The sequence below is a fragment of the Musca autumnalis genome, unplaced genomic scaffold, assembly GCF_047663935.1.
Source record: "Musca autumnalis isolate F117 unplaced genomic scaffold, ASM4766393v1 scaffold_4, whole genome shotgun sequence".
In the NCBI taxonomy this organism is placed as follows: Eukaryota; Metazoa; Arthropoda; class Insecta; order Diptera; family Muscidae; genus Musca; species Musca autumnalis.
In genome coordinates, this window is record NW_027411977.1 from 36,338,669 (window position 1) to 36,365,809 (window position 27,141).

Consider the following 27,141-nt stretch of genomic DNA (forward strand, 5'->3'; position numbering starts at 1 on the left):
AAATTCACGCTAGTGTGGAGCTGGCCTATGGAATTGACACTTGAAACCCAAACCCAGGTTAATCCGGTCAAGTGTAACCGGAGTATTTTCTTAAAAAACAAAAACCTTTTTTGCGGATTTAATGTGGTGTTTGCCATTATCTTTTGACTCCATCACCACAACAAATTTTTTTTCCATTAGTTGACAACACCGAATACAAAACACGATTTCTCTCTTTTTAATCTACAGCAGTCATCTCTTTTTCTCTTATGGTAACAAGTGTGTGGAAAAGGCAATCAAAGAAGAAAATGTCAGTTTCAGTTTATATTCGGATTTAAGCGGATTCAGTTGTGGTGTTCGTGAGTTAAAAAGTGGAGAATTGGAAAAAATTCTTGTGGCCAAATAAAAATTAAAGAAGAATCCGACACACATATATCATCGTACATATACAGTGAACCTAATGTAATGTAGAGGAAAAGAAAGAAGAAAATCAGATTTTTTCCAAACGGCAAAAATGTTTTATGTTTTCTAAACAACAGCCAGCAACGACAAAAGCAATAATTGTTGGTTTTTGTAAAAAGTCTTAAATAGTAAACATAGTTTTAAGTGTGAGCACAAGAAAAAGTGAGTGGATGTGTGTGTAAATGAAGAAAATTGAATTAAATTTAAACGCAATTCAACATTTTTTCTACACTAACGAAGAAGAAAAAAAGAGGAGTGTGTGTACCGTGAAGAAGACTGCAGAGTCGTCCGTCATTTCGTGAAAATTGATGAAGTCAAAAACCTTGTGAATGGTAAAAGTCCAGCGCAGAGGCGGAAGAAGAAATAAAAATGTAAGGAAAAGTTTCACCATGATTGAAAAATCATGAAGTAATCACAAAAGATGCAAAGTAGTTAGTGGTGTGTTACAAAATAATTTGGCAAAAAAGAAAAACAAAATTGCCAAGGAAACAAAGTAAAAAAGGTGTAAATCAAGCTAAAACAAATAGGGTGTTGCATAATTTTCTAGGATTTTCATCAAAGTTTATACAGTGTTTACAAACATAATTTGAATTGAGGCAAAATATCTTCCCATTTTGTAAAATTATTAAGAATCAATTAATTGCAGAAAATTTTCACTTTGATTTTTTTCTTCTCAATAAACGGGATATGAAAATATACCTAAACCAAAAAATTGTCTCAATTTTTTCTTATCCTCTTTGTTATTTCTAGTCGTACTCTTCTATCGCGTTGAAACTATGCTTAAAATTTCAACTCTCCACAGTTTCTGTGCTACTCGAAAGAAAATGTCGCACATTATTTGTACTCTTCTGGCTAATGTTAAAAATAATATTTTGGTTATACCTCTCTCTCAAATCAATGGAAAGGAGAGCGCCTGCCAATGTAACATATGGTTATCTCCCTATTGAAAAAATATACAAAAAAGAAGAAAAAAAATACCGTATGTTTTTTGTTGGTATAAAAAAAATAACAAACCAAAACAATCGGGGTTTCTTGCCTCCTTTTCAGCAACTCCTTCGTCCGTTTTGTGTTTTGTGAGTGGTGATAAACACATGTTTTTGTGTGCTATGTTTTAATTCGTATTTCATGTTTATATCTATATTCGTCGTATATCTACTTTACTTTGTGTGATAAGTGTTGTAGTGTTGTTCCGGTCGGTACAAAAAGAAAACATATTGTTGTTTTGGGAAATTAATTCAGAGTTGTTGTGTTGTTTGCTTTGATTGATTCTCAAAGAAAACAAAATTCTTGACGAATCGGAGAGTATTGGATAGGCAAAATCTCAACCATATGTAATTCTCTGAACATCTTTTTGTGCTGCTATTTTTGTTTGTTTGCTATCACCGCCCGCATCCCCCCACCTGTGGCTGGCGTATGATAGATAACTTAGCGCGTGTTTTTATTGTTTTTGGTAGAGAATTTATGTGCATTTGTGTGAGTGGTGTATGTGCGCTTTTGGGGGACTGTTTTTGCCTCTTCACCGTTGCCGTCATCGTTCACAATTGTAAACTTTTTCCCGCGCAATATTTTTTTATTATTAAAAGATTGAGACAACAAATTGTTTTGCGCCAAAATTACCATCTTTTTTTTGTTGAGATTGCTCCATCAATAGAAAGAGGAATGTGATGATGAGTTAATGACAAATCTTTGCCCACGTAAGTCCAATGTTTTGACGAAAAAATTTAAAGAAAAGTTAATGACGTCGTTATTTTTGGTGAAACCTTTGAGTAGGTCAAAGATCACATTCAACAACAAATTGTTGTTGTTGTTGTAACAGTGTTTTTTTATTATGTTTGTATGTTCGTTCCTCTGTTCAATCTGGCTCTGCGTCTATATCCAGTTCCAGAAAAATGGCTTCTTCGATGGGATGTAGCCACAGATCCACTGGAGTTAGTAGATTGGTAGGTTTGGCGGGGCAGTAGAGAAGGTGTTCTGTGTCGTGCGGGCCCATGCCGCATACTGGGCAGATGTCTTTCACCGCGCGATTTTTTTCCGCCTAATAAGAGTTTAGGCGACTGCAATATCCTGAGCGTAGTAGAGCCAAAACTACTCTCGTTTGACGTGGCAGCTGACGCTCCTCGGCTGCGGTAGATGGGGGATGTATTTCGAGGACTTTATTCACACTATATTTGCTTATGGCCTTGGCAACTGCGTCCGTGTGAATGCTATTCAAACCTGTTTGATATGCTTGTTGATCTAGGGGTTCTCTCCTGCATCGTTAGACCTCTCCCTCTAAAGCATGGATATCTTTCCTGATCTGCCTGAATGTGTCAGGCCTACCCACAAGATGGAGATTGGGATGGCTCACACGGTAACATCCAAACAGGTACTGCAACGAAAGCATCTCATTGTGTTGCTTTACTGGAAGAATCTTTGCCTCCTGGTAGATGGTCCACTGAAGATTTGAGGAGGCACCCTGTTGCTGTTGCTCAGGGCGGCATTCTGGCAAGTTTGAATCTTTTTCCAATTCGTATCACATAATCTCGAAGACCAGATCGGGGCCGCATAGCTTACCACAGACCGACCTATGGCGTTATATGTGGTCAACAAAGTTTCTTTATCTGAACCCCAAGTGCTACCGGCTAGGGACTTGAGGACCTTGTTCCTACTTTTCAGTTTGTCGCAGATAGCTGTAGCGTGCGTACACGACTTGAAAGTAATGTCGAATGTGACCCCTAATTCTGCTACCATCGACCACGACATTCAATTCTCTCCCAAACTGCGCTGTCTATGTGGTGAACAGAGTGGCTGTGGATTTTGTGGCGGAAATCTATGCAGATTCCTCGAATGGAAAAAGGTGGTAAGATCGGTTAAATAGTTGTTCAGTCTCTCACAGATGTCATCAGGGTAGGTACCTGACGCCAGGATCGTACAATCATCCGCATACGTTACGATCTCAATGCCGTCTGGAGGGTGCGGAATACAGGAAAGGTAGAGGTTAAACAGTTCCGGATATATCACCTCACCTTGGGGGACTCCCTGTTTCATTCTACGGGGTTCGGACTTCTTGTTGCTGAATTCCACGTTCGTCCACCCATACAATTGATTATCCAACGTGTCAGACTTGGCCGGAGGATTGTCTGCTTAATGTCCTCAAACAGCGAGGAGTGCCTGACATCAAAGGCTTTTTATAAGTCAAGCGTCACCATCTATCACACGGCTTATCCTGGTTGAGTTGACATCAATGCTGATGATCGGCAACTGGATAACAATTTCTGAAGCTGGTGAGGACTAAGGCCTCAAGGGTCTTTGCTACGGGCGACAAACGCGAAATCGGCCTGTACGATTCACTTTTACTGGCATCCTTGCTTGGCTTCCGTAGCGGGACCACCCTGCCCATTTTCCAGACTTCGGGAACAACGAGGGTGGCTAGTGACAAGTTGAGAACTTTAGTGAGATACTCCAATCCCGGCGCATCCAGCTGCTTCAGCATTACTATGGAGATTCCATCAGGGCCCAACGCTTTGGATGATTTAGCGTTTCTGATGGCATTGGCAACATCATCCATTGTAAATTGTGGTGCTTCATCCTCGGCAGGAAGAGATGTGATGCGACGTAATACTCTTCTCTTCGCCCTGTCACTCTCGGGGTGCTCGACAAACTGTCGGTTGAAATAACTTGCGCACCTCTTCGGGTCAGTCAACGTAACGTCGCCAAACGTGACTGAGGTCTTATCTTCCTTTCTTCCAGGGTTCGAGAGTGAGTAACCCTTGCCCACAATTGGGGTTGGCACGACGAAGCTCATCACGCTCAAATGGTAATCCCGTCGCCTCTGCTGGAAAGTTTGGTCTTACTTCGGGTATTCGACCAGCAGGGATATGGCGAGCGGCTGCAGCAGTGATGATGTCTCGGAATGTCTTTTCCGCTACCCGAACTTCAGAAGGATTGGGCAGTTCTCTGAAGCGGTGATTGGTGAACTCTCTTAAACCCGGCCAATCAGCCTTCTTATGATTGACGAATGTGCGGCGTTCAGGATAATGAAATCGGGTGGTCTGCTAATGGAGACAATTGTGGGGAGATGGTCTGATCCAAGGGAAATGACGGGTTGCCAGGTAACGTCATTTGTCAGACCAGGTTACACGATGGTTATGTCTGGCGAACTGTGACACTCTCCTCTAATTCTGGTAGGGGCGTCCTCATTGACCGTGCAAAACGTAGAGCTATCAATCTGCTCAGTCAGCGCTGTACCTCTCTGGTCGTTTCTGAGGGCAGAATGCCACATCTCATGATGCACATCAAAGCCCCCCAGGACCAGACAATTATGACCTTCCAAGAGCGGGCTGATGTCAGGTCTATAATCTGAGATACAGCTATTTCTCGGCGGTATGTATACGTTCAGCAACTCTATCTCGGCAGTTCCACATCTGACTGCTACCCCCATACATTCCATGTACGGGTCATTAGAGACAGGCTCAAGCGAGATCGGTCTGTATTGGACAGACTGATGCAATAGGAAAGCTAATACCCCACCTCCACTTCTGGTGCGATCTTTCCTTAGCACATTGTAAACATCACAATGCTCTAAGCTGTGGTTGTTGTTGTTGTTGTTGTAGCAGCATATAATGCTGGGTTGTAAGCTGTGGTTGTCGTTCAGCTTGGTTTCTTGCACAACCGCGACCTTGATGTTCTTCCGACTCATGAAATCTACTATTTCCTCGATTTTACCTCGGAGTCCAATGCAATTAAATTGCAAAAAGGATACATTCTCTGGGATTGGGACAACAACGGCTAGTTTTAAAGGCTGCATGTGCGGTTGTTGTCGTGGGGACTGCGGGGGAGTTTCGTTGTCAGACGACGAGGCAGTTTTGTAATCCGACGACGACTCACTGGGGACTGTGTTCACGCAGCATGCAGCAACATAGTCCCTGTCGTAGTCCCTCAGGTGGACAAGTCCAGAGCAACCCCTTAGATGCACCCACTCCTGACATCTATTGCTTCTCACCGGCACGGACCAAAAGAATTCGGAGCAGGCATTCCGGGATATGCCGCTCCCAACACAGGAAAACGAAACAAATGCCAACAAATGTACACTGAGGTGGCAGCCGCTGGCCGGAACGATGGTTTTTTGTTGTTCCGGGTCAATCCGGTACGAAAGAACCCGCTGCCGTGGGATTGCCACAACAAAGTGTCGACTTGCAGTTTTTAGATATTATCAAGATGGTAATATGTATGTTAGATCTGAAGATGTGTTACAACTCGGTAAAAAGTTTATTAATGTTGCTGTAGAAGTATCACTGTTGTTACTGAATGGGCTGAGTTTTGGTAGTTGTTTTGCAGTTTTCCCCAGGATTGTTCCATATTCAACTTCCAACCGGCTTTCCTTAAAAATGTAAGCCATTTCACACGCATCCCAATAAGACATTTGAAATTCGATGAACTTTTACAATGCTGAGCATATACTAATGGCTGATCACATGCTTGATTTTCTATGGAGGTCGATTGTTCCATAAATACGACGCATATCTAACAAAAGGTGTTAGGGGCAAAATTCAATAGCCATTCCATTATAATGCATCCCCCCATATCAGATATCATCGACAAAGAATAATATAATTGGAGAGACTTCTCTCATATCTATGAGTGCACCCCGATTCATATTAGCTCAATGATATGGGACCTACTGTTTATCGCCGAGTACGAATGGCGTGTCTTAAGACACCACTTGTAGAGAAGTTTTACATGACTGAAATACCAGGAAATGTCGCCAACATTACTGAGGGGTATTTTGCAAATTTGAAGTTGCCTGGTCGGGGAATCATACCCATGACCTTCAGCGTGCAAAGCGGGTGTGCATTCCATTGCACCACGGTGGACAAGAATAGAGTAGAAAATATTCTCTTATATCCCTAGACACTTCCAGTAGCAGATCTTAAGTCCATTGCGTTCATTATGGTTATTAGATGGAAAATGGGTTTATACCCCAGTCGTAGATATCCATAGAATTCAGCAAATTTGGGAAAATGGATATGAAATGGGTGTGGGTATAAGTTTTATGAACTGTTGCTCCTATAAAGACGACAAACGGGTTTATACCCTACACCACCCTGTGGTAAGGGTATTATGTGTTAGTGCATTTGTTTGTAACATATCTAATATCCTTCTAGGGATATGCATAGAATCTCTTTCTGAGTCGATTTATGCATGTCCGTCCGTCCGTTCGCAACGTACAGGTCCCATTTATTGTTCGATTTGGCTGAAAATTGGGGAAGATCATTTTTTAAGCCGCCGGAGAAACGCTATTGCTTTTGGTGAAAATCGGTTCAGATTTGGATATAGCTCCCATATATATTTTCGGCCGATTTGAGGTATTTGATGCACCAAACAGGCTGTATCTGCCTAATTTTGATGAAATTTGGTAGCCTGTCCTTTAAATTGTGACAGGGATGCTCACTGCGATAACATCCAAGCAAGCATATACAACATTCTGTTGTGTTGATGCACCAGTAAAACATTCGCCTCCTCACGAAGATGATCCACTGGTGTCACGAGGAGGCACACTTTTGCAGTCCTCAGACCGGCATTCTGCCGGGTTTGAATATTCCACCAGTGTGTAGCGCTAACATTTGCATACCAGACTGGCACGGCCTAGTTTACCACAGATCGGCCTATTGCTTTGTAACTAGTCAAAAAGGTTTTTTTGTCAGCATGGGCCAGCGACTTGCGGGTCTTGTTCGTACTTCTGACCATATCGCCGCAAATAGCTGTGCCTTGCGCGGACGAATTAAACATGCATTCGAACGTTACTCCAAAAATTTAGGGGTAGTTCATGGTCGGAATCAGTGCACCATCGTACACTATGTTCAGTGGAAGCCTCATTTCAGCCATCCAAGTGGTGAACAGTCTGGCAGTTAACCTAGTGGCGGATATTTTCATATTCCTCAGATGGAAGCACTGTACTAGGTCAATCCATCACATATGTCATCGACGATAAGACCCATAGGGTGTGGGTGTATGCCATCTGGAGGTGCGGAATCTCAGAAAGGTAGAGGTTAAACCGTTCCGGAGATAGGTATCACCCCGCCTTATATATGTACCACCTATTTCCATTCGAGGAATATGCAGATTTCCGCCACAAAATCTACAGCCACTCTGTTCACCACATGGACAGCGCAGTTTGGACGTGAGTTGAATGTCGTGGTCGACGGTAGCAGAATTCCGAACACAAACTTCCCTAAAATTTTAGGGGTCACATTCGACACTACATTTACGTCGTGCGCACACGCCTCAGCTATCTGCGACAAGCTAAAAAGTAGGAACAAGGTTCTCAAGTCCCTAGCCGGCAGCACTTGGGGTGCAGATAAAGAAACCTTGTTGACCACACATAACACGATAGGTCGGTCTGTGGTAAGCTATGCGGCTCCAGTCTGGTCCCCGAGATTATGTGATACGAATTGGAAAAAGATTCAAACTTGCCAGAATGCCGCCCTGAGAACAGCAACAGGGTGCCTACTCAAATCTTAAGTGGACCATCTACATGAGGAGGCAAAGATTCTTCCAGTAAATCAACACAATTGGATGTTACCGTGTGAGCCATCCCAATCACCATTATGTGGGTAGGCCCGACACATTCAGGCAGATCAGAAAGGATATCCATGCTCTAGAGAGAGAGGTCCAACGATACAGGAGAGAACCCCTAGATCAACAAGCATATCAAGCAGGTTTGAATAGCATTCACACGGACGCAGTTGCCAAGGCCTTAAGCAATTATAGTGTGAATAAAGAACTCGGAGTACATCCCCCATCTATCACAACTGAGGAGCGTCAGCTGCCACGACAAACCAGAGTAGTTTTGGCTCAACTACGCTCGGGATATTGCAGTCGCCTAAATTCTTATTGGGCGGAAATCGATCTCACCGTGCAAGACATCTGTCCAGTATGCGGCATGGGCCCGCACGACACAGAACACCTTTTCAACTGCCCCGCCAAACATACCCATCTAACTCCAGTGGATCTGGGGCTACATCCCATCGAAGCAGCCATTTTCTGGAACTGGAGATAGACCCAGAGCCAGATTGAACAGAGGAACGAACATACATACAAACATAATAAAAACACTGTTACAACAACTTCGATTTCGTATATCTGAATTCCACAAACGACTGGATATGGCATGTAATGCTGTGTATTCTCCGGAATCCATGCTGTGTTTTCAAATAGAAAACAGTTTCTCATACTACTGGCGGCAAGAGGGTAATCGGCCTGTACGATCCACCTCTGCTGGCATATATACCTGGCTTCAGGTGCGGGACTGACCACCCTCACAACACTCCAGGCTTATGGTACAATACGGGTGGCTAACGATATACATAGATGGACCAATACGTCGACATCTTTCTTGTGCTAAATCTACCCGCGTTTGTCTTTGCACCTGGCATTGTTATGCTGCGATAGAGGAGTCCTGATCTAAGATTATGATTATAATATATCATTGTATTGCCTGGTCACCTGCATCACTGTTTTAGTTGCAAAGTATGCTTCGGTTAGGCATCTGTAGGTTATATTTTGTTTTTGTCAATGGATTATTCCATGTTTTATTTGAGATATCGATTCCATATTCGAACTCCTCAGGTTAGGTTGTGGCTGATTTGTTACTTTTTAAGTTGTCTATCAAGTTGGGCATGAAATTCACGATTTTCTCAGTGTTTCGTCTGTCACCTTATCACTTATCAATGCTGGCTCCTTGTGCTTGCGACTGATTTGTCCCCTTTGAAGTCTTCTATTCTGTAGCGGAAATTCTTTCGTTCGTCGGAAATTGGTCATAGTTCATCTCCAACGTTTTGCTAACGCATCCAAGACAGTAGCAAACTGGCATGCATTTGGGTCTCCCTTTAAATACATCTAGATGAGGTTGCTAAAATTGCTAATAAATGTTGGCCATAACTAGACAGCGGAATCCTATGCAAATGCATATATGGTTAGGATAGTCGTAGAGAAAATCTGATTAGACAGATACTCGTTTTATTACAAAATAAAACGAATTAGACCCAGAAATTTGTGCATATCGTGCATATTTTTACATATCTGCATAAAATGAGCATATGCAAAAATATCTTCAAGGATTTGTGGTCTAAATATCCCACCGAAATGGCTGAAATTTGGTATTAAGTCTTCGTTAGGGGTATGCAACTTTACAACTGAAAGCTATCCGCATAGGTTCAAGTTTTCATATAGACCCCATAGAACGGTACCTACCGATATTCGGTATTTTGAAAGTTGTAGCCTCAATATCCCACCGAAATGACTGAAAATTGGTATTTAGTCTTCGTTGGGGGTATAAAAAATTCCACCTGCAATTTGTCGGCATAGGTCCACGACTTCATGTAGTCCCCATAGAATGGTACCTACCGATTTTCGGTATTTTGAAGATTGCGGCCTCAATATCTCACCGAAATGACTGAAATTTGGCATTTTGTCTTCGTTGTGGGTATAAAACTTTCCACCTGAAATTTGTCGGTATAGGTCCACGTCTTCATATAGCCCCCATAGAACGGTACCTTCCGATTTTCGGTATTTTCAAGGTTGTGGCCTCAATATACCACCGAAATGATTCAAATTTGGCATTTTGTCTTCGTTGTGGGTATAAAACATTCCACCGGTATAGGTCCACGTCTTCATATAGCCCCCATAGATCGGTACCTCCGGATTTCTGGTATTTTAAAAATTGTGCCCTCAATATACATCCACAATGGCTGAAATTTGGTATTAAGTCTTCGTTGGGGCATAAAACTTTCCACCTGAAATTTATTGGTATAGGTCCACGTCTTCATGTAGCCCCCATAGAATGGTACCTCCTGATTTTCGGTATTTTGAAGGTTGTGCCCTCAATATCCCTCCGAAATGGCTGAAATTTGGTGTTGTCTTCCTTGGGGGTAACAAATTTTCCACCTAACATTTGTTGGTTTAGGTTCAGGCCTTCATATAGCCCCCATAGAACGATACCTCCCGATTTTCGGTATTTTGAAGGTTGTGGTTATTGAAATATTTGTTGCATATGCAAAAATTTATGCATTTTGCATAATTTTGCATATGTCATATGCTTCGATTGCAATGTAATCAGAAGCCAAAAATATGCTCAGTCCCAAAATTTGACATAAATCGGACCAAAAGTAGGGGTTGCATAAAATTCCGCTGCCTACATATCATTATAATGGAACGGCTATTGAATTTTGCTCCTAACACCTTCTGGTAGATATGCGTCGTATTTGTAGAACCATCGACCTCCATAGATTTCGACTCTCACATTGCTTTGCTGTTGTAGTTCCACATCTCATTATTTGTTGTTGCTCGTCTGTGCTGAGTTACCGAAACCTCCTGCATATCGGGTGAATCCGCTACATACAACCAGCTGTCAGGATAGCCTTTTCAAATTCGTTATATGGCTAGTTTTAATGATTTTAGCTGATATGGTTTTGAGTACCAATGCGTTCACATGTCATGCACTCTTCGAGTAAAAGCTTAAGACTGTACAAAAAGCGAAACCACTAGATGCCAGGTTGTCAACTAAACTATGAGTCAGTTACGAGCGAAAGTCGAGTTTATGGAGATATCTTTGTTATATTCCCCTTTTTTGAGTAGCCGGTTTTAAGTCGTGATTTAAGATTTAAAACTTTATTCGGAATGAAAACCTAGGCCAGACTCGAAAATAGTTCTTTCAAAAAGATCCCCAACAATGATCTTATCTATAAAAAATAAAAAAAACTCTCGAATCAACTGAGGCATTCATCACCTTGATGATTTATTTCATTGGTCATCATTTGATATATTTTTCAGATAAATACTTGTCAAAACAGAAAAAACTCAATATTAAAAAAGCAAACATATGATTTCATACAAAATACCAAAGAAGAATTTTTTGAAAATTGTAAAACTAAACTCAAGGAATTGAAAAAAGATACGATCAAATACAAGCAACACAACAGTAGTAAGAGGCCTTTTTATTCGAACATAGAACACAGTTACAGGACGGCGCAACTCACCTCAGAAACTGCTGAAAGTGAACATAAATGGTTTCTACTTTCATAGGACTTTTGGGTAAGGAAGAGATGATGAATACAATTTTATATATGAACAACCTAATTTATTAATCAATATTCACACTTTTTGCAGATATACAATCATGGTGGGAGATACCGTGCATTTCACATTTTTGTTCATTGTTTAGTTCAGCCTTTGATTTGCCAGACATTGATATTGAGGTGGGCTTTGTTGTTGTTTGTTTTTCTTATTAAGAACATACAAAAAAACTAAGAATTTGTTTTTCTTTTTTAGGATTTAGAATCCGCCTTATTATCCGATGGTACTACCACAGATGATGAACATCATATTGCTTTAGTGCCTGAATTAATTGTACGCCTATTAAAGGGTTGCGATGCCTTACGTTCGGTAGCAAAAGAAATAACCCACAGTAATTATCAAATGTTCTTGAGGCGTTTCCTGCGCCAACAGTGTCGTCTTCATAATACCGAAAATCATTTTGATACCGATATTGATTTTCAATCGTTACCCGTACGCAAACGTCTCTTGATTTTATACGATTTATGCCATTTTCGTTTGGACAGCGTCGATGTACAAGTAATTTTAAATAATCTCGAATCGGATAGTCTTCGTGTTGAACCATTGGGTTATGATTCAAAGAATTCGGGTTATTGGTATTTTTATGGTACCCGTTTATATCGCGAAGATAAACCGGCTGGTGCAAGTAGTTTAAAATCGACAAATTCGGTGTGGCAGGTCATATGTTTCACCGAAGAGGATTGGCAAAATCTTGCTGCGAAATTTAAAGCCTCCACAAATGCTAAGGAAAAGGAGCTATATCAAATATTAGATGAGAATTTTTTGCCAAAATTACCGCAATTGTTTAAGGAGCGTGAACGTTTAAGGCGTAGAAAGTAAGTATAAACTTGAATTTAATTTTTTTCTGAAATTTAAAGCATTTTCAATTTTTGATTTTGTAGTCCACCGACTTTTTTCGGTTCTGCAATGCACGAGCAACTTAAGTATATTTTAGTAATATTTTTTCAAATGAGAACTAGATAATGTGGCCACAATATTACCAGAAACGGTCAAATTGCCTTCTGTCACTTGATAAGGAAGCGTTTGTCGACCTTGGTGTCAGTCTCGACTGGCCACTGCGTGATTGACGTTAACGCCAAAAGAATGAGCATACCATTTAATGATTTCAGCGGAGACTTAGATATGAAGAGGATATTGAAAGCGTAGATCATCTGCTCATTTCCTGCTCCGCATATAGTGGTAGGAGTTTGCAAGAAGTATTGGGATCAGATTTCTTCGGAAAGCTGACAAAGTTAGGCAATGCCGACATTCACCGTTTTCATGATTTTAATCAAGCTATTTGGTTTCAATGAGGGACAACTGGGTCTGTGGTAACACTAGGAACTCCAGTGTGCCTTTTCCAAGTGACCTTTAAAGTCAGTGTTATCAGCACGAGTGTGTCATTTTTCTTACTACAATTTTCCTATAACCTTCTCATCAGGTTGTTGGTATTCTAGTCTGTTACAGAACTTATGTGAGCTTTTTTAATACACAAACCCTTTAGGCTATGATATGATCAAAAATGTGCTTATCAACAAAAGGTTTTGAACACCAAGTACGAAATTCGCTTCAAAAAATTTGGAGACGATCTAAACCTTTCCGTCAGTCTGCCTGTCTGGCTTGGCTGGTGCATACTCACGAGCGGATCAACCTTTTCGGTCCAAACTTTGCACCTCAATATACTTTTTCGAAAACCTCCCCCGAAGGGTGTATCCGATTTCGTCGTAATTTGGTTGGAATATCGACTATATCGGTCAATATTTCAAAAAATTTTGCACAAATGCAGATGAAGGATATGTCGTAAAGTTTCTTCCAGACATAAATTAAGCTCAGAGTAGGTAGGTCTATATCGAACAACACAAAAATCGGTGAACAACTAAAATGGCTGGTTGTTGTTGTTGTAACAGAGTTTTTTTTATTATGTTTGCATGTTCGTTCCTCTGTTCAATCTGGCACTGGGTCTATCTCCAGTTCCAGAAAAATGGCTTCGATGGGATGTAGCCACAGATCCACTGTAGTTAGATGGGTAGGCTTGGCGGGGCAGTTGAAAAGGTGTTCTGTGTCGTGCGGCCCATTTCGCATACTGGGTAGATGTCTTGCACGGCGCGTTCGATTTCCGCCCAATAAGAATTTAGGTGACTGCAATATCCCGAGCGTAGTTGAGCCAAAACTACTCTGGTTTGTCGTGGCAGCTGACGCTCCTCAGCTGCGATAGATGGGGGATGTACTCTGAGTACTTTATTCACACTATAATTGCATAAGGCCTTGGCAACTGCGTCCGTGTGAATGCTATTCAAACCTGCTTGATATGCTTGTTGATCTAGGGGTTCTCTCCTGAATCGTTGGACCTCTCCCTCTAGAGCATGGATATCCTTCCTGATCTGCCTGAATGTGTCGGGCCTACCCACAAGATAGTGATTGGGATGGCTCACACGGCAACATCCAATCAGGTACTGCAACGAAAGCATCTCATTGTGTTGCTTTACTGGAAGAATCTTTGCCTCCTCATGGAGATGGTCCACTGAAGATTTGAGGAGGCACCCTTTTGCTGTTCTCAGGGCGGCATTCTGGCAAGTTTGAATCTTTTTCCAATTCGTATCACATAACCTCGGGGACCAGACTGGTGCCGCATAGCTTACCACAGACCGACCTAACCCGTTATATGTGGTCAACAAGGTTTCTTTATCTGCAACCCAAGTGCTGCCGGCTAGGGACTTGAGGACCTTGTTTCTGCTTTTAAGCTTGTCGCAGATAGATGTGGCGTGTGCGCACGACGTGAATGTAGTGTCGAATGTGACCCCTAAAATTTTAGGGCAGTTTGTGGTCGGAATTCTGCTACCGTCGACCACGACATTCAACTCACGTCCAAACTGCGCTGTCCATGTGGTGAACAGAGTGGCTGTAATCTGTGGCGGAAATCTGCATATTCCTCGAATGGAAGAAGGTTAATCGGTTAAATAGTTGTTCAGACTCTCACAGATGTCATCATGATAGGTAACCGACGCCAGGATCGTGCAATCATCCGCATACGCTACGATATGTGTGGTAATGGCGTGCAGAGCAGTTGTCGTGCTGTTCTACTTACGGAATCCATGCTGATGATCGGCAGCTTGATAGCTATTTCTGATACTGGGGAGGACTAAGTCCTCAAGGGTCTTTGCTACGGGCGACAAAAGCGAAATAGGCCTGTACGATTTACTTTTGCTGGCATCCTTGCCGGGCTTCCGTAGTGGGACCACCCTGCCCATTTTCCAGACTTCGGGAACAATGATAGTGGCTAGCGACAAGTTGAGAACTTAAGTGAGATACTCCACTCCCGGCCCATCCAGCTGCTTCTGCATTACCATGGAGATTCCATAAGGGCCCAACGCTTTGGATGATTTAGCGTTTCTGATGGCATTGGCAACATCATCCATTGTAAATTGTGGTGGTTCATCCTCGGCAGGAGTGGCCCTATGTTCCACCTAGGAACCTGGATATTAATAATAATAATCCTCGGCAGGAAGTGATCTGATGCGACGTAATACTCTTCTCTTCGCCCTGTCACTCTCGGGGTGCTCGACAAACTGTCGATTGAAATAACTTGCGCACCTCTTCGGGTCAGTCAACGTAACTTCGCCAAACGTGACTGAGGTCCTATCTTCCCTTCTTCCAGGGTTCGAGATTGACTTTTGTTTTGTAGCTTTTGGAACCGCTCTTGGCTCTATGGGCTAGGTTCCCATTTATGAAAATAAATTGAATTGAAAAAAAATTGAACTTATTCGTTGCCCGCAATTCACCTATACCGGCTCCAATGTTGCAACTCTTCAGATGATTTAACCACTTGTTCCGCTTATGCTCGCCGACCAGCCTGTTAACTTCCAGTGTCAGCTCCCTGACTCTGGGGTCATTGGGTTTGGTTCGGCGAAGCTCATCACGCTCATTTGCTAATCCCGTCGCCTCTGCTGGGAAGTTTGGTCTTACTTCGGGTATTCGACAAGCAAGGATATGGCGAGCGGCTGCAGCGCTGATGATGTCTCGGAGCGTCCTTTCCGCTACCCGAACATCAGAAGGATTGGGTAGTTCTCTGAAGCGGTGATTGGTTAACTCTCTGAAACCCTCCCAATTAGCTTTCTTATGATTGAGGAATGTGCGGCGTTCAGAGGTAATGAAATCGGGTGGTCTGCTAATGGAGACAGTTATGGGGAGATGGCCTGATCCAAGGGAAATGACGGGTTGCCAGGTGGACTATGTCGGTTCATACCTTCGGGTATCTCTTCCACAAAAGACCAGCTTAAGGACACTTATTTTTGCCAAGGGAAGAAAATACTTCCTGAGAAATGTGCTCCTACATTTCCCAATATTTATTTATTTATTTTTATTTAAATTTATTCATTTCAAAGCCAAGCCAAATGGCCATACAGTCTGTCGCAAAAGTTAGTATACACCGTTGAAACCAAAATGTATTAGGGATAAATATCACTATAACTTATTGAAAACAACAAACAATTAGTTTTATTTGATAGACAAGAAGGTTGTCTTCCGTAATAACAATTAAAAGTGCGCAATATTTGCATACATTAGCAAATGTACGGTTCGAATCCCAAAAAGACCAAAATTTATGTCGCAAAAATTAGTATACAACGGAGAATCCTTGTGGAACTGTGTAAAAAATTCTTGATATTTTTGAACAAAATGAAACTAAATCTGTACTTAAGATCATGAGTATATTAATTGGCTTTAATGGCAGTTATAGTACTTATAGTGACAAGTCCAACGTACTCTGGATCGTAAAATCCACAAAAAATGGTCATCTACAAATACAACAACTGTAGCGACAAAATTCCGGATGTTATGTCCTGTTTATGAATTCTAAAGCCATGACATGCTCAGAGAAGCTCTATAGTTTCAATATGGGGTGATCTTGAACGAGTTTCGACTTGTCCTGTTTGAAGAACCGGGAATTTCTTGAAGGAAACCCATACTTTTGAGGCCATTGTCCTTTTGAAACATGTAATAATCCTTAATCCTTACACATAAAGACTTTCATTTTGAGTTAAATTTCTCACAAATTAAGTCTCTTTTCACATTCCCACCAAAAATAAATAGTAGGAGAACCTCAAATTCTAGTGTAACCCCGCAGAGATACTCCACCACCACAGAAGTATATGATAGCTAATTTAAAATTTTAATACAGAGCTTTCTCTGCTGTTATAACGCATGGATTGTGCAAAAACGTTCTGAAAAGCTGTGTTCGCTTCACTTAGGACCAAAATACAACTAAATGGATCAGTTAGAAGTAGTTCATTAGACATTAGTAGGACATTAGACACTTGGGACACGAGAAGCATGTCCGATACTGCTATAAGGCCGGTAGGACAGTATAACTGTAGCGCTTACAACGGACCTTGAGGTTCTCCTACTATTTACTTTTGGTGGGAATATGAAAGGGGGCAGCATTTGTGAGAAAATTAACTCAAAAGGAAAGTCCTTATGTGTAAGGATTAAGGATTGTTACATGTTTCAAAAGGACAATGGCCTCAAAAGTATGGGTTTACTTCAAGAAATTCCCGTTTTTTCAAACAGGACAAGTCGAAACTCGATCAAGATCACCACATATTGAAACTCTATAGCTTTTCTGAGCATTTCATGGGTTTAGAATTCATAAACAGGACATAACATCCGGAATTTTGTCGCTACAGTTGTTGTATTTGTAGATGACCAATTTCTGTGGATTTTACGATCCAGAGTACGTTGGACTTGTCACTATAAGTACTATAACTGCCATTAAAGCCAATTAAAAAACTCCTTATGATCTTAAATACAGATTTAGTTTCATTTTGTTCAAAAATATCAAGAATTTTTTACACAGTTCCACGAGGATTCTCCGCTGTATACTAACTTTTGCGACATAAATTTTGGTCTTTTTGGGATTCGAACCGTACATTTGCTAATGTATGCAAATATTGCGCACTTTTAATTGTTATTACGGAAGACAACCTTCTTGTCTATCAAATGAAACTAATTGTTTGTTGTTTTCAATAAGTTATAGTTATATTTATCCCTAATACATTTTGGTTTTAACGGTGTATACTAACTTTTGCGACAGACTGTATGTGGCTAGTATACTACAATCAATTTATTTACAATAATTTATTTAGCACCACTCATTCATACGAATCTGGGAATAAGTTGTTAATAGTCTTTTGTTCTCCATGCTTCTCCCTATAATGGCCTCTATAAGATAGGGTCTTCCAGTGGAGTAATTAGGAGCACTACACTACTACACCTACCCTACAAAACCCTAAAAATTCTAGTTCTTTGTGCAATCATGGGCTGAGGGTATTTAGATGTCGGCAAAACCAACTGTTACTTTATATTATTCGAGTAGCTCGTATTGGCCTTGGCCCGTAGGTCGAAGTCATAAATTTGGTTCAGAATGTCGGTAGTTGAACGGCATGGTAGAAATATTCTTTGCAAATTATCTTCAAAATAGTCCTAAGATTACGATACTTCTCGATGTAAGATATTTTCAAAATTTCATTCCTTTTTGATTTATTCCGATACTCTTTTCAGTTTAGAATAACATAGCCATGGAATTTTATCTAATAACATTTCCTTTTTTCTCTACATCTTTTCAGATTACTGCTAGTGCGCAATTCAAGTCGTATACGCAGTTTGGCTGAACGTCAAGAAAAGGAACGTCTAGAAAAAGAACGACTTGAAAAAGAACGCAAACAAAGACAGCGTCAATGTTTACAATTTGAACAGCCGCCGCGAAAAAACGTTCCAACAGGCTCACAACTTAGAGCTCGCAGATGGTTAGCACGTCAAAATAGTCTCCTAGAAAAAGAATAAAACCAAATCTGAAAAAATAAAAGCCAAACTCAAAAAAGCAACAACACAAGAACTCTGTATATGAAAAGAAATACTTACAAAATGTGTTAAGCATATTAAACCACCACCACCACCCACCAAACACCTGCATCATCATCAACTCCAAAAACCAACAACAACAACATCCACAATAATCATAACATAATTCCAACATACTAAAGCACCACCAATTCTTCCAACGTCCACACCCAACAACCAACCACACAACATATAATACAGTCCAACATTACATCCTTCATTGCCTTTAATTTGTTTCTGGATCATTTGTTGGCTTTTCTTTTTTTTATTACTTATTATCAGTTATTCATATTTTTCTGTTAACCAAATTTTTTATTTTGATCGCATCAAACAAATCATTGCGCCAAGCGTTTTACAAAGCAAACCACAAAACAAAGAATACATGCCGCCTGCCACTTTCGAATCGAAATTTACTGTTTGATCATAAATTTCATACAAAAGACAGACAACAAATAACAAGTTCTGTTTATTTTTTGGTTTTACATTTTTTGGCTAAAAAAGAAGAGGAGGAACATATTTTGGAGTTTTCTGCTTTGTCCCGAAACACTGTGGCTGGGCGTTTTATTCTTCTGACCGAACGATTCCAGAGATTTGTTTGAGACATCATCATTTAATTTTTATGCCAAAAACAAAAAACTATGAAACAAAAATTTTAATACAAACAAAAAATAATAATAACCAACCATCATCCTCTTCTGTTTCGGCTTCTGATTGGATCATGTTGATTGATTGAATGATTGTTTCAGCCACAACAGGCCCACAAAAACAATTCGTTTCTTTTAACAAATTATGTAAGCATGCTTTATTTATTGATTTATTATTATTATTGTTAATTTTTTGATATTATTTGTTGTATTTCATTTTAACAATTTCGTTTAGGTTTAGTTTTCTCATTTTTATTTTAAGCTTTTTTATATCATCCATACTTTAGGCTAAATAGGAGGGTATATACACTTTGATATCGTAAAAAGGTGCTTTGTAGCAATAATGGTTTTAGAACACTAAATGTTTGTACTCACAAAAGTACAACATTTTTCGCTAAAATGCTGCGCACGATAACTCTCGAAGGAGTATCCAATTTGGTAATATTTCTACCAGACATAGAAAATGCTCGAATATGGACCATATCAGTCTTTTCACCTCGTAAATTTTTTCCAAACGTACATTAGCTTCCAAGAAGGTCTAAATTAGAGAACATTTTCGAGTGCCACTAAATTTTGGCTCAAGTGCAGTTTAAGAACTGTTCGAGGATCATTTGGAAATTTTTCCCGAATGTAGTCATTGTGGTCCTGATTACAACGATATTATTTTTATCATGGGGGTACGCCCATACTTCCTAAACATCGCAATATTTCTCTCTAATTTAAAACAAGTTCGAAGATGACCTATATCGGCAGTGGTACCTCCCCCAAAAAGTTAAAATTTTTTAATTAAGTTCAGTTTAGGGGCTACTTGAGCATCTTTCTGAAATTTTTTACCGAAGGACCAGATTACAATGATATAATTTTCTTCACGGAAGGCTCTAAAAATCCTACTGTCCAATCCAACTAAAATAGCTGGTCGAATGAAATGACTGACATTGGACCAAAGTTTGCACATCGTAGTAGTTTTCCCCAAGATCCAAAATAGAGGAACAAGATTCCCTTACTCTAGGTAACGCCTTTTGTGGTTTATGCGTACGCTTGTGGTTGTTTCGTCTGCGTCTGCCCTTTGGGGGGATGGTTTCAGGCAGTGACTGTAGTCTAGTTGCCCGTTAGGTTAGGGGATGTGCAGGCACTAATTGTGACTGCGTCACTCGGAGACCTTCCGGTCCATTGTGATCATCCAGTAGAAAAAAACTGCAGGAAAAGAGGAGGTGGAAAAAGGGAGGATAGGGGAAAAAAATAAAAAGAAAAAGTTGTTAGCGCAGTGAAAGAACGAATAGATTACAAGAATGCTTAAGCGTGGAGTGATAGTTTTAGAGTAGGAGAAAAAATTTATTTTTAATGGTAGGCAGAATAGTTGAATTTATTTACGCGTTCAGGTTGCGCTGTCCCACCCAGCCACTTCAGATTTTTGATGATGTTGTAGATCACAGCAGGCTCCACAGTTGAGTAGAAAGCTAGATACGGTGGGAAGTGAGCACCTACTAACCTACGCCGTCTACCAGCTGGACAACGACACAAGATGTGCTCGATCGTCTCTAACTCCTCCTCGTCCTCACACAGTCTGCAGTAGTCAGTAACATCCTCATCCCATTTTTTGGTATGGGCCCTGATGTAGCAGTGTCCAGTAATGACTTCCGTCGTTACTCTAACTTCAGCTTTACTCAGGTTCAGCAGAGAGTTCGTTCTTTTGACTGACAGAGACGGCCATATGGATCTTGCCACAATGCACCTAGGTTCATTATGCCACAATTCACTGGCTCTTTCGTCAGAGAACGTTTTAATATTTTGAAAGAAATGACAAATGGGTGGTTTGATAGAGTCAGCGATAGCTAGGTCTGTGGACTGCTATCCTCGCCTAGCTAATTCGTCTGCTCTTTCATTACCCAGATAGTCGCGGTGTCCTGGTACCCAGCATAGCCGGAAGCCGTTAGTTAGCGTTCCCAAGACTGATCTACACTTAAGGACGACATCGGATTTGATGTTGCAGGATTTGATGGCTTTAAGAGCCGCTTGGCTATCCACAAAGATAGTCACCGGTTCAAAGATTTCTGCATCCAAACTTTTTATCAATTCCGCTGCCTTCCAAATCGCGAAGATTTCAGCCTGGAAGACACTACAAGAGATAGCCTTTCACTGTAGACGCCAGCCCCGGTACCTTCCTCCGTCCAGAGGGGGGTTACTGCGGTTCCAGTCATCTCTACTAGGTATAACGACGTCTATATCGTCAAATCTCAGGACTGGTGATATATAGTCGCTCAGTTTTCCGCGTTGGTTCACATTTATGCCTGATTCATTCAGGATACAACCATGCCCATAGGCATAACTGCGCCAGAGATCCTGTTCATGCAGCCGTAGGGCACTGCGAGTTGCTTGAGACTTAATGCTGAGACTCAGCGGTTTTATGTTCAGCATTGCGTTCAGAGCAGCCTGTGGTGTGCTCCTTGTGGCTCCAGTTATGAGGATCGAGGCTGGTCTTTGTACCTTGTGGAGCCTACCTGATGTCGATTTGTCGATGGGTCTAACCACGGTGTTATACAACCAGTGTATAATCGATGGGCTTAGGCCCCAACTTTTCCCAATGGAATTCTTACATGAATAAAGTGCAGTCAATCCTTTCTTCGCCCTTTCCTCAGCATTCCTGTTCCATCGCAATTGACAGTCCAGGATAGTGCCGAGGTACTTTGCCTCGGGCGAGAGCTGAAGCTGCACTCCATCCAGTGTTGGTGGTACAAATACGCCGAGCTTACGCTTTCTCGTGATCATTACCAGTTCTGTCTTGGTTGGGTTTACTCCAAGGCCATTGGCCTTAGCCCAGCGTCTAAGTCGGTGCAGATGTTGGGAAGTGCTCCATCTCCTTCTCTACAACCTCTTCCACCTAAGTGATCGTCATCCCTGGTAGAAGAAGATATCTAAAAATCCAAATTAATATATTTTTATAGGTTTCAAAAAATTATTTTCAAAAATCCACGTTTATTTATTACTCACTCGTTGAGGCCCCCAGGTATCGACGATGCTTTGGTTTAATACAGTCGGCACACTATTGCACGTTTGTTACTCGTTGAGGCTCCCAGGTATCAACGATGCTTTGGTTTAATGCAGCCGGCACACTAATGTAAACCTAAAACACCGATAGGCACGTGCTCGCTTACCCCCGGAGATAGCGGATCTCTAATGGGTAGGAGATCACACCTGCATAACCTTTGGTTCAGACACATTCTCTAAATGAAACAAAAAGGTCCAATTGCTACCCTAGGACCTCAGATCTTTGAGAGAAAAAAATTCTTTAGAAATCTACGCCTTCATATTTTTAAAGGTCATAAAAAATAATCTTTAAAAATCCACGTTTACAGATTTTGAAAGTTCCAAAAACCAGAGCTCCGATTTACTCCGGAGTGAAAATTTGGGGGGAGAGTGAAAGTTTTTTTGGGTGCATTTTTTTGTGGGGGTGGGACAAGTTTACTTGTGGGTGGCGTAAGTTTTTGTTGGGAAAGGGGGCAATTTGCTCAACTGGCTCGAATTCAAGAAGAGTTTCACTCGCGAGTGGAATTCGAGCGAATTAGAGCGAATATTCGGAGCTCTGCCCAAAACTAGTCTAGGTGCCAAAAATTATCATTAAAAATCCACCTTTGGAAATTTTGAAAGGACCCAAAAATAATCTTCAAAAATCCATGTATGCAAATTTTGAAAGGACCCACAATAAAATCCTTAAAAATCCATGTCTGCAAATTTTGAAAGATTCCAAAAATAATCATTAAAAATTCACGTTTGTGGATTTTTTTGAAAGTTCACAGAAATAATATTTAAAAATCCACGTTTGTAGATTTTCAAAGGTCCCAGAAATAATCTTTAAAAATCCACGTTTGTAGATTTTGAAAGGTCCCCAAAAACAATCATTAAAAACCCACATTGGGAGATTTTTAAAGTTCCTCAAAAATAATCCTTAAAAATCTAAGTTTGAAGATTTTGAAAGGTCCTCAAAAATAATTTTAATAAATCCACGTTTGCAGATTTTAAGTCTTCAAAAATAATTTTAAGAAATCCACGTTTGAGGATTTTGAAAGGTCCTCAAGAATAATTTTAAGAAATCCACGTTTGAAAATTTTGAAAGGTCCTCAAAAATAATTTTAAGAAATCCACGTTTGAGGATTTTGAAAGGTCCTGAAAAATAATTTTAAGTAATCCACGTTTGAAAATTTTGAAAGGTCCTCAAAAATAGTCTTAAAAAATCCAATTTTGTAGATTTGGAAAGCTCTCAAAAAATAATCTTTAGAAATCTACCTTTAAGTATTTTAAAACGTTTCAAAAATAATTTTTAAAAATTCACGTTTTTGTATTTTGAAACGTTTATAGTCCTTGAACACTACAGGAAATCGATAGCCAAAAAGTTTTAATTTCTGTTAACAAATTTTAAATTTCTTAATTTTTAATTAGCTTTTTGTTATTGTTTCTTGTTATTTTATTTTTAACCACCACTTTTACTACACATATTGCATGATCTCCATAATATTCTTTTTGTCTTTGCAATTTTCAAAAATATTTAAAACTAACGTATATTTTTTTTCTTTTTAATTATTTTCAATTTTGCAGCTCGCAATCAACATCGACAGCCAGCGGTATCTCAACTTATGCCAGTTCTTTGCGTCGTACCATAACCACAAATTCGAGTGATTTTTTAGGACATCGAGAAACGTTTTGTCTAACACCCGAAGACGAGGACGACGACGAGGAGGAAGGTGAAACTGATCGATATTATGATGAAGATGATGATGCCGAAGACCATTACAACAGAAATCAGCAACAACAACAACAATCTTTCTTAGATTATCAACATCAAGCAGCAACAACAACGCCAGAGGGAGATTACATTAATCAACAACAAAATAGCCACAAAGTTATCGATTATACAACAACACTGACAGATGAACATTTAAATCTATTAAAGAATATTAAATTAGAACCAAACGAGGAACAAGAAGAGCAGGAAGTTTTGCCAGCACCGGAGCAAGAAGCCGAAGAAGAAGCATTAACAAAGAGAGAAATAACATTATTGCAAGAGGAGTCGGAAGAACAGCAACCGGAACAAGAAGAAGAATATCACAGTGCAACAAATTACAATAAACATTTAACAACACATAACGATAATCAAAATACCAATGAACACATTGCCGAGGAACAGGAACAACAGCACAACCAACAAGACGAGGAAGAGAAACAATCAAAACTAAATAAAAAATCACATCATCATCACCACCACCATCATCATCATCACCACAAGAAGAAAAAATCTCAAAAGAAACAAAAAAAGAAATCCAAAGAACACCGTAAGAAACAAAAACACAGCAATAGAACAACATCAGTAGAAGCTACAACTGATCATCATCAGCAACACCATCATAATCTTTCTGAAGAGGAAGTGGTGATATCGGCGGATATTAAAAAGGATACGCTACATTCTCAACAAATATCTCCAACACAATTACATTTACTATCCGAAAAACTAGCCAAACACAATAACCATCACGCCTCAGTAGCGGCACAGGGCGGCTCATCTTTGGCACCATATCATCGAAATCACATCGATGAAGAAGAACCAGTATTAAGCCCTGAAGATAAGGAGAATTTTTGTCGTGCATTGGGTGTGGTGCCTACAGAAAGTCTACATTTATTTTTACCACAAAATCACGGCAGTCACAATCACAACAACAACAACTCTGCTATTGACAGTAATACAACAACGCCATCAGCTGGAACCCACAATAATCTGCACGGCGAATCATTGGCAAGTGTTGCTGCTGCTGTAACTTCTATTAAAAAAGAAAAAGACAAACAGTCCGCTTCACACAACATTGTAGCTGCTCTACAGCAGGATATGGCTCCAGCTACAAATATGAAATTACCAGGTCGTCAAACAAATAATTCTCTTTCCTCATTAACTGGCAATATATTTATACCACCTGCCTTGCAAGATTCCGGTACAACGTCATCCTCCAATTCCACAGCAACAACAACAGCAAACTCACATAAAACAAAAAATTCCACCACTATGGCCAATAAGAAACAAAAATCCACAGATAGCTCCAGTAGCAACACCACAGCAACAAAAGCTGGAGGCCGTAAATCAAAATCCAATACCAAAGCAAATAATACTGATGCTGCTGCTGCTGCCTCCTCAACGCAAGCTTCCAAGGGAGAACGTGAAGATACCAGTAACACCACCACCACCACAACAAATTCAAAGACCAACATTTCTTCACAGAGTTCAGAAAAAAGTGCCGATGAGTAAGTTGTAAATATGTCTCTTTTCTTATTTCTTATCTTTCTACAACAAATATTCTCTTCATAACATATCACTACAACTCTGTCTTCATCTTTATATACTACTTGTTCTCCTTCATTATTGGCTAAACTGCTTTTAGATTTAGATACAAATTATTTGTCTTTTGCTATTTTAACTGCTCCCTCATATTCATTGCAGCATGCTTATAATAATATTTTTGCTTTTTTTTTGTTCATAGTTTGAGATTATTATTTGAAATATTTGCATTTTGTAATACTTGGTTCGGAAAAAGAAAATAAAGAGGTTTGTTCATCGTTTTCGCTTCCCCAAAAAACATTGGCTGTTTATTGGTAATTATCTTATGGTAAAGTCACATTAGGCAAATATTTGCTTCAGCGACTGTCAGTGCACGTTTACTGAGAGAGGGTCAGCGAAATAATGGATTGAAATATATGCTCACTTGCTCTCAGTAGGGGCACACTGACTGTCATGGGATAAAATATTTGCCTAATGCGACCTTACCTTTAGTTTGTGAATGGAATAGATTTGGTAGTTTGTATGTCGATATTTACATTCGGCAATTTTCCTTGCGGCAATTGTCGGTTTGAAGGAGAGAGAGGTGAGGCATATGGTAACACTTTGCCTCTCAACACCGTCTCTCACCGACAAACTGGCAATTGCCGCAAGGAAAATTGCCTAATGTAAATATGGACTATGTTTTTTACCAATCCACAGAGGGGTAACAGCGGCTAAAATTACTTCAATGCATATATCAACATTAAACTTTGGTCACAGTGTTATATTGAGGTAACAACAACTATATAACAAAGTAGGCTTGGTACGTTCCTCCTCTAATTCGACATTTTTTGCGGTTTTTCGTTACATTTTTCGTGCGACAATCCTCTAATTTGATATTTTACGCTCTCCACACATCAGCAATTAAGGTACAAGGAGTACAAGTCTCATCGCTACAGTACAATGCGTGGGCCATTGTATTTCAACCTCTTATAACCCAAACATTGTACATCGTAATATTTGTCCCAAATTTAGATCATGTTCGGAGATGCAGTTTAAGGGCAAATCATTTTGGAATTTTTACCGAAGGTAGTCCATGTGGGCTATCATTAGGTTTGGTTAGGGGATGTGCAGCCACTAACTTGTGACTGCGTCACTCGGAGACCTTCCGGTCCATTCTGATCATCCAGTAGAAAAAAAGAGGAAAAAAGCGGCAAAGAAAAGAGGAGATGGAAAAGAGAGGATAGGGGGAAGAAATAAAAAGAGGAAGTTGTTAGAAAAGGAAAAAACGAATAAATTACCAGAAAGTTTAAGAGGGGAGAAATAGTTTTAGAGAAGGAAAAAAGATTATTAATGGTAGGCAGAATAGTTGAAACATAATTTACGCGTTCAGGTTGCGCTGTCCCAGCCATTTCAGATTTTTGATGATGTTGTAGGTTACAGCAGGTTCCACAGTTGAGTAGAAAAGTTAGACACGGTGGAAAGTGAACACCTACTAACCTATGCCGTCTACGAACCAGGGCTGGACAACGACACAGGATGTGCTCGATCGTCTCTAACTCCTCCTCATCCTCACAGAGTCTGCAGTAGTCAGTAGCATCCTCATCCCATTTGATGGTATGGGCCCTAATATAGCAGTGTCCAGTAATGACTCCCATCGTTACTCTAACATCAGCTTTACTCAGGTTCAACAGAGAGTTCGTTCTTTAGACTGACAGAGACGGCCGTATGGATCTTGCCACAATGCACCTAGGTTCATTATGCCACAATTCAGTG

At 40.3% G+C, this 27,141-nt stretch overlaps 1 protein-coding gene across 1 annotated transcript in view; it reads left to right on the forward strand.

The window, feature by feature from the left end:
• The first annotated feature begins 229 nt into the window (after positions 1 to 229).
• The window catches only part of dikar (CECR2 histone acetyl-lysine reader dikar), a 46,812-nt gene continuing 19,900 nt past the window's right edge, over positions 230 to 27,141 (forward strand). Inside the window, exons 1-6 of the mRNA XM_073980817.1 lie at positions 230 to 812; positions 11,251 to 11,511; positions 11,587 to 11,675; positions 11,749 to 12,368; positions 18,153 to 18,332; positions 23,661 to 25,352. Of these exons, the coding sequence (XP_073836918.1) occupies positions 11,484 to 11,511; positions 11,587 to 11,675; positions 11,749 to 12,368; positions 18,153 to 18,332; positions 23,661 to 25,352 (2,609 nt within the window). The 5' untranslated portion in view covers positions 230 to 812; positions 11,251 to 11,483. The remainder of the gene's footprint in view (positions 813 to 11,250; positions 11,512 to 11,586; positions 11,676 to 11,748; positions 12,369 to 18,152; positions 18,333 to 23,660; positions 25,353 to 27,141) is intronic.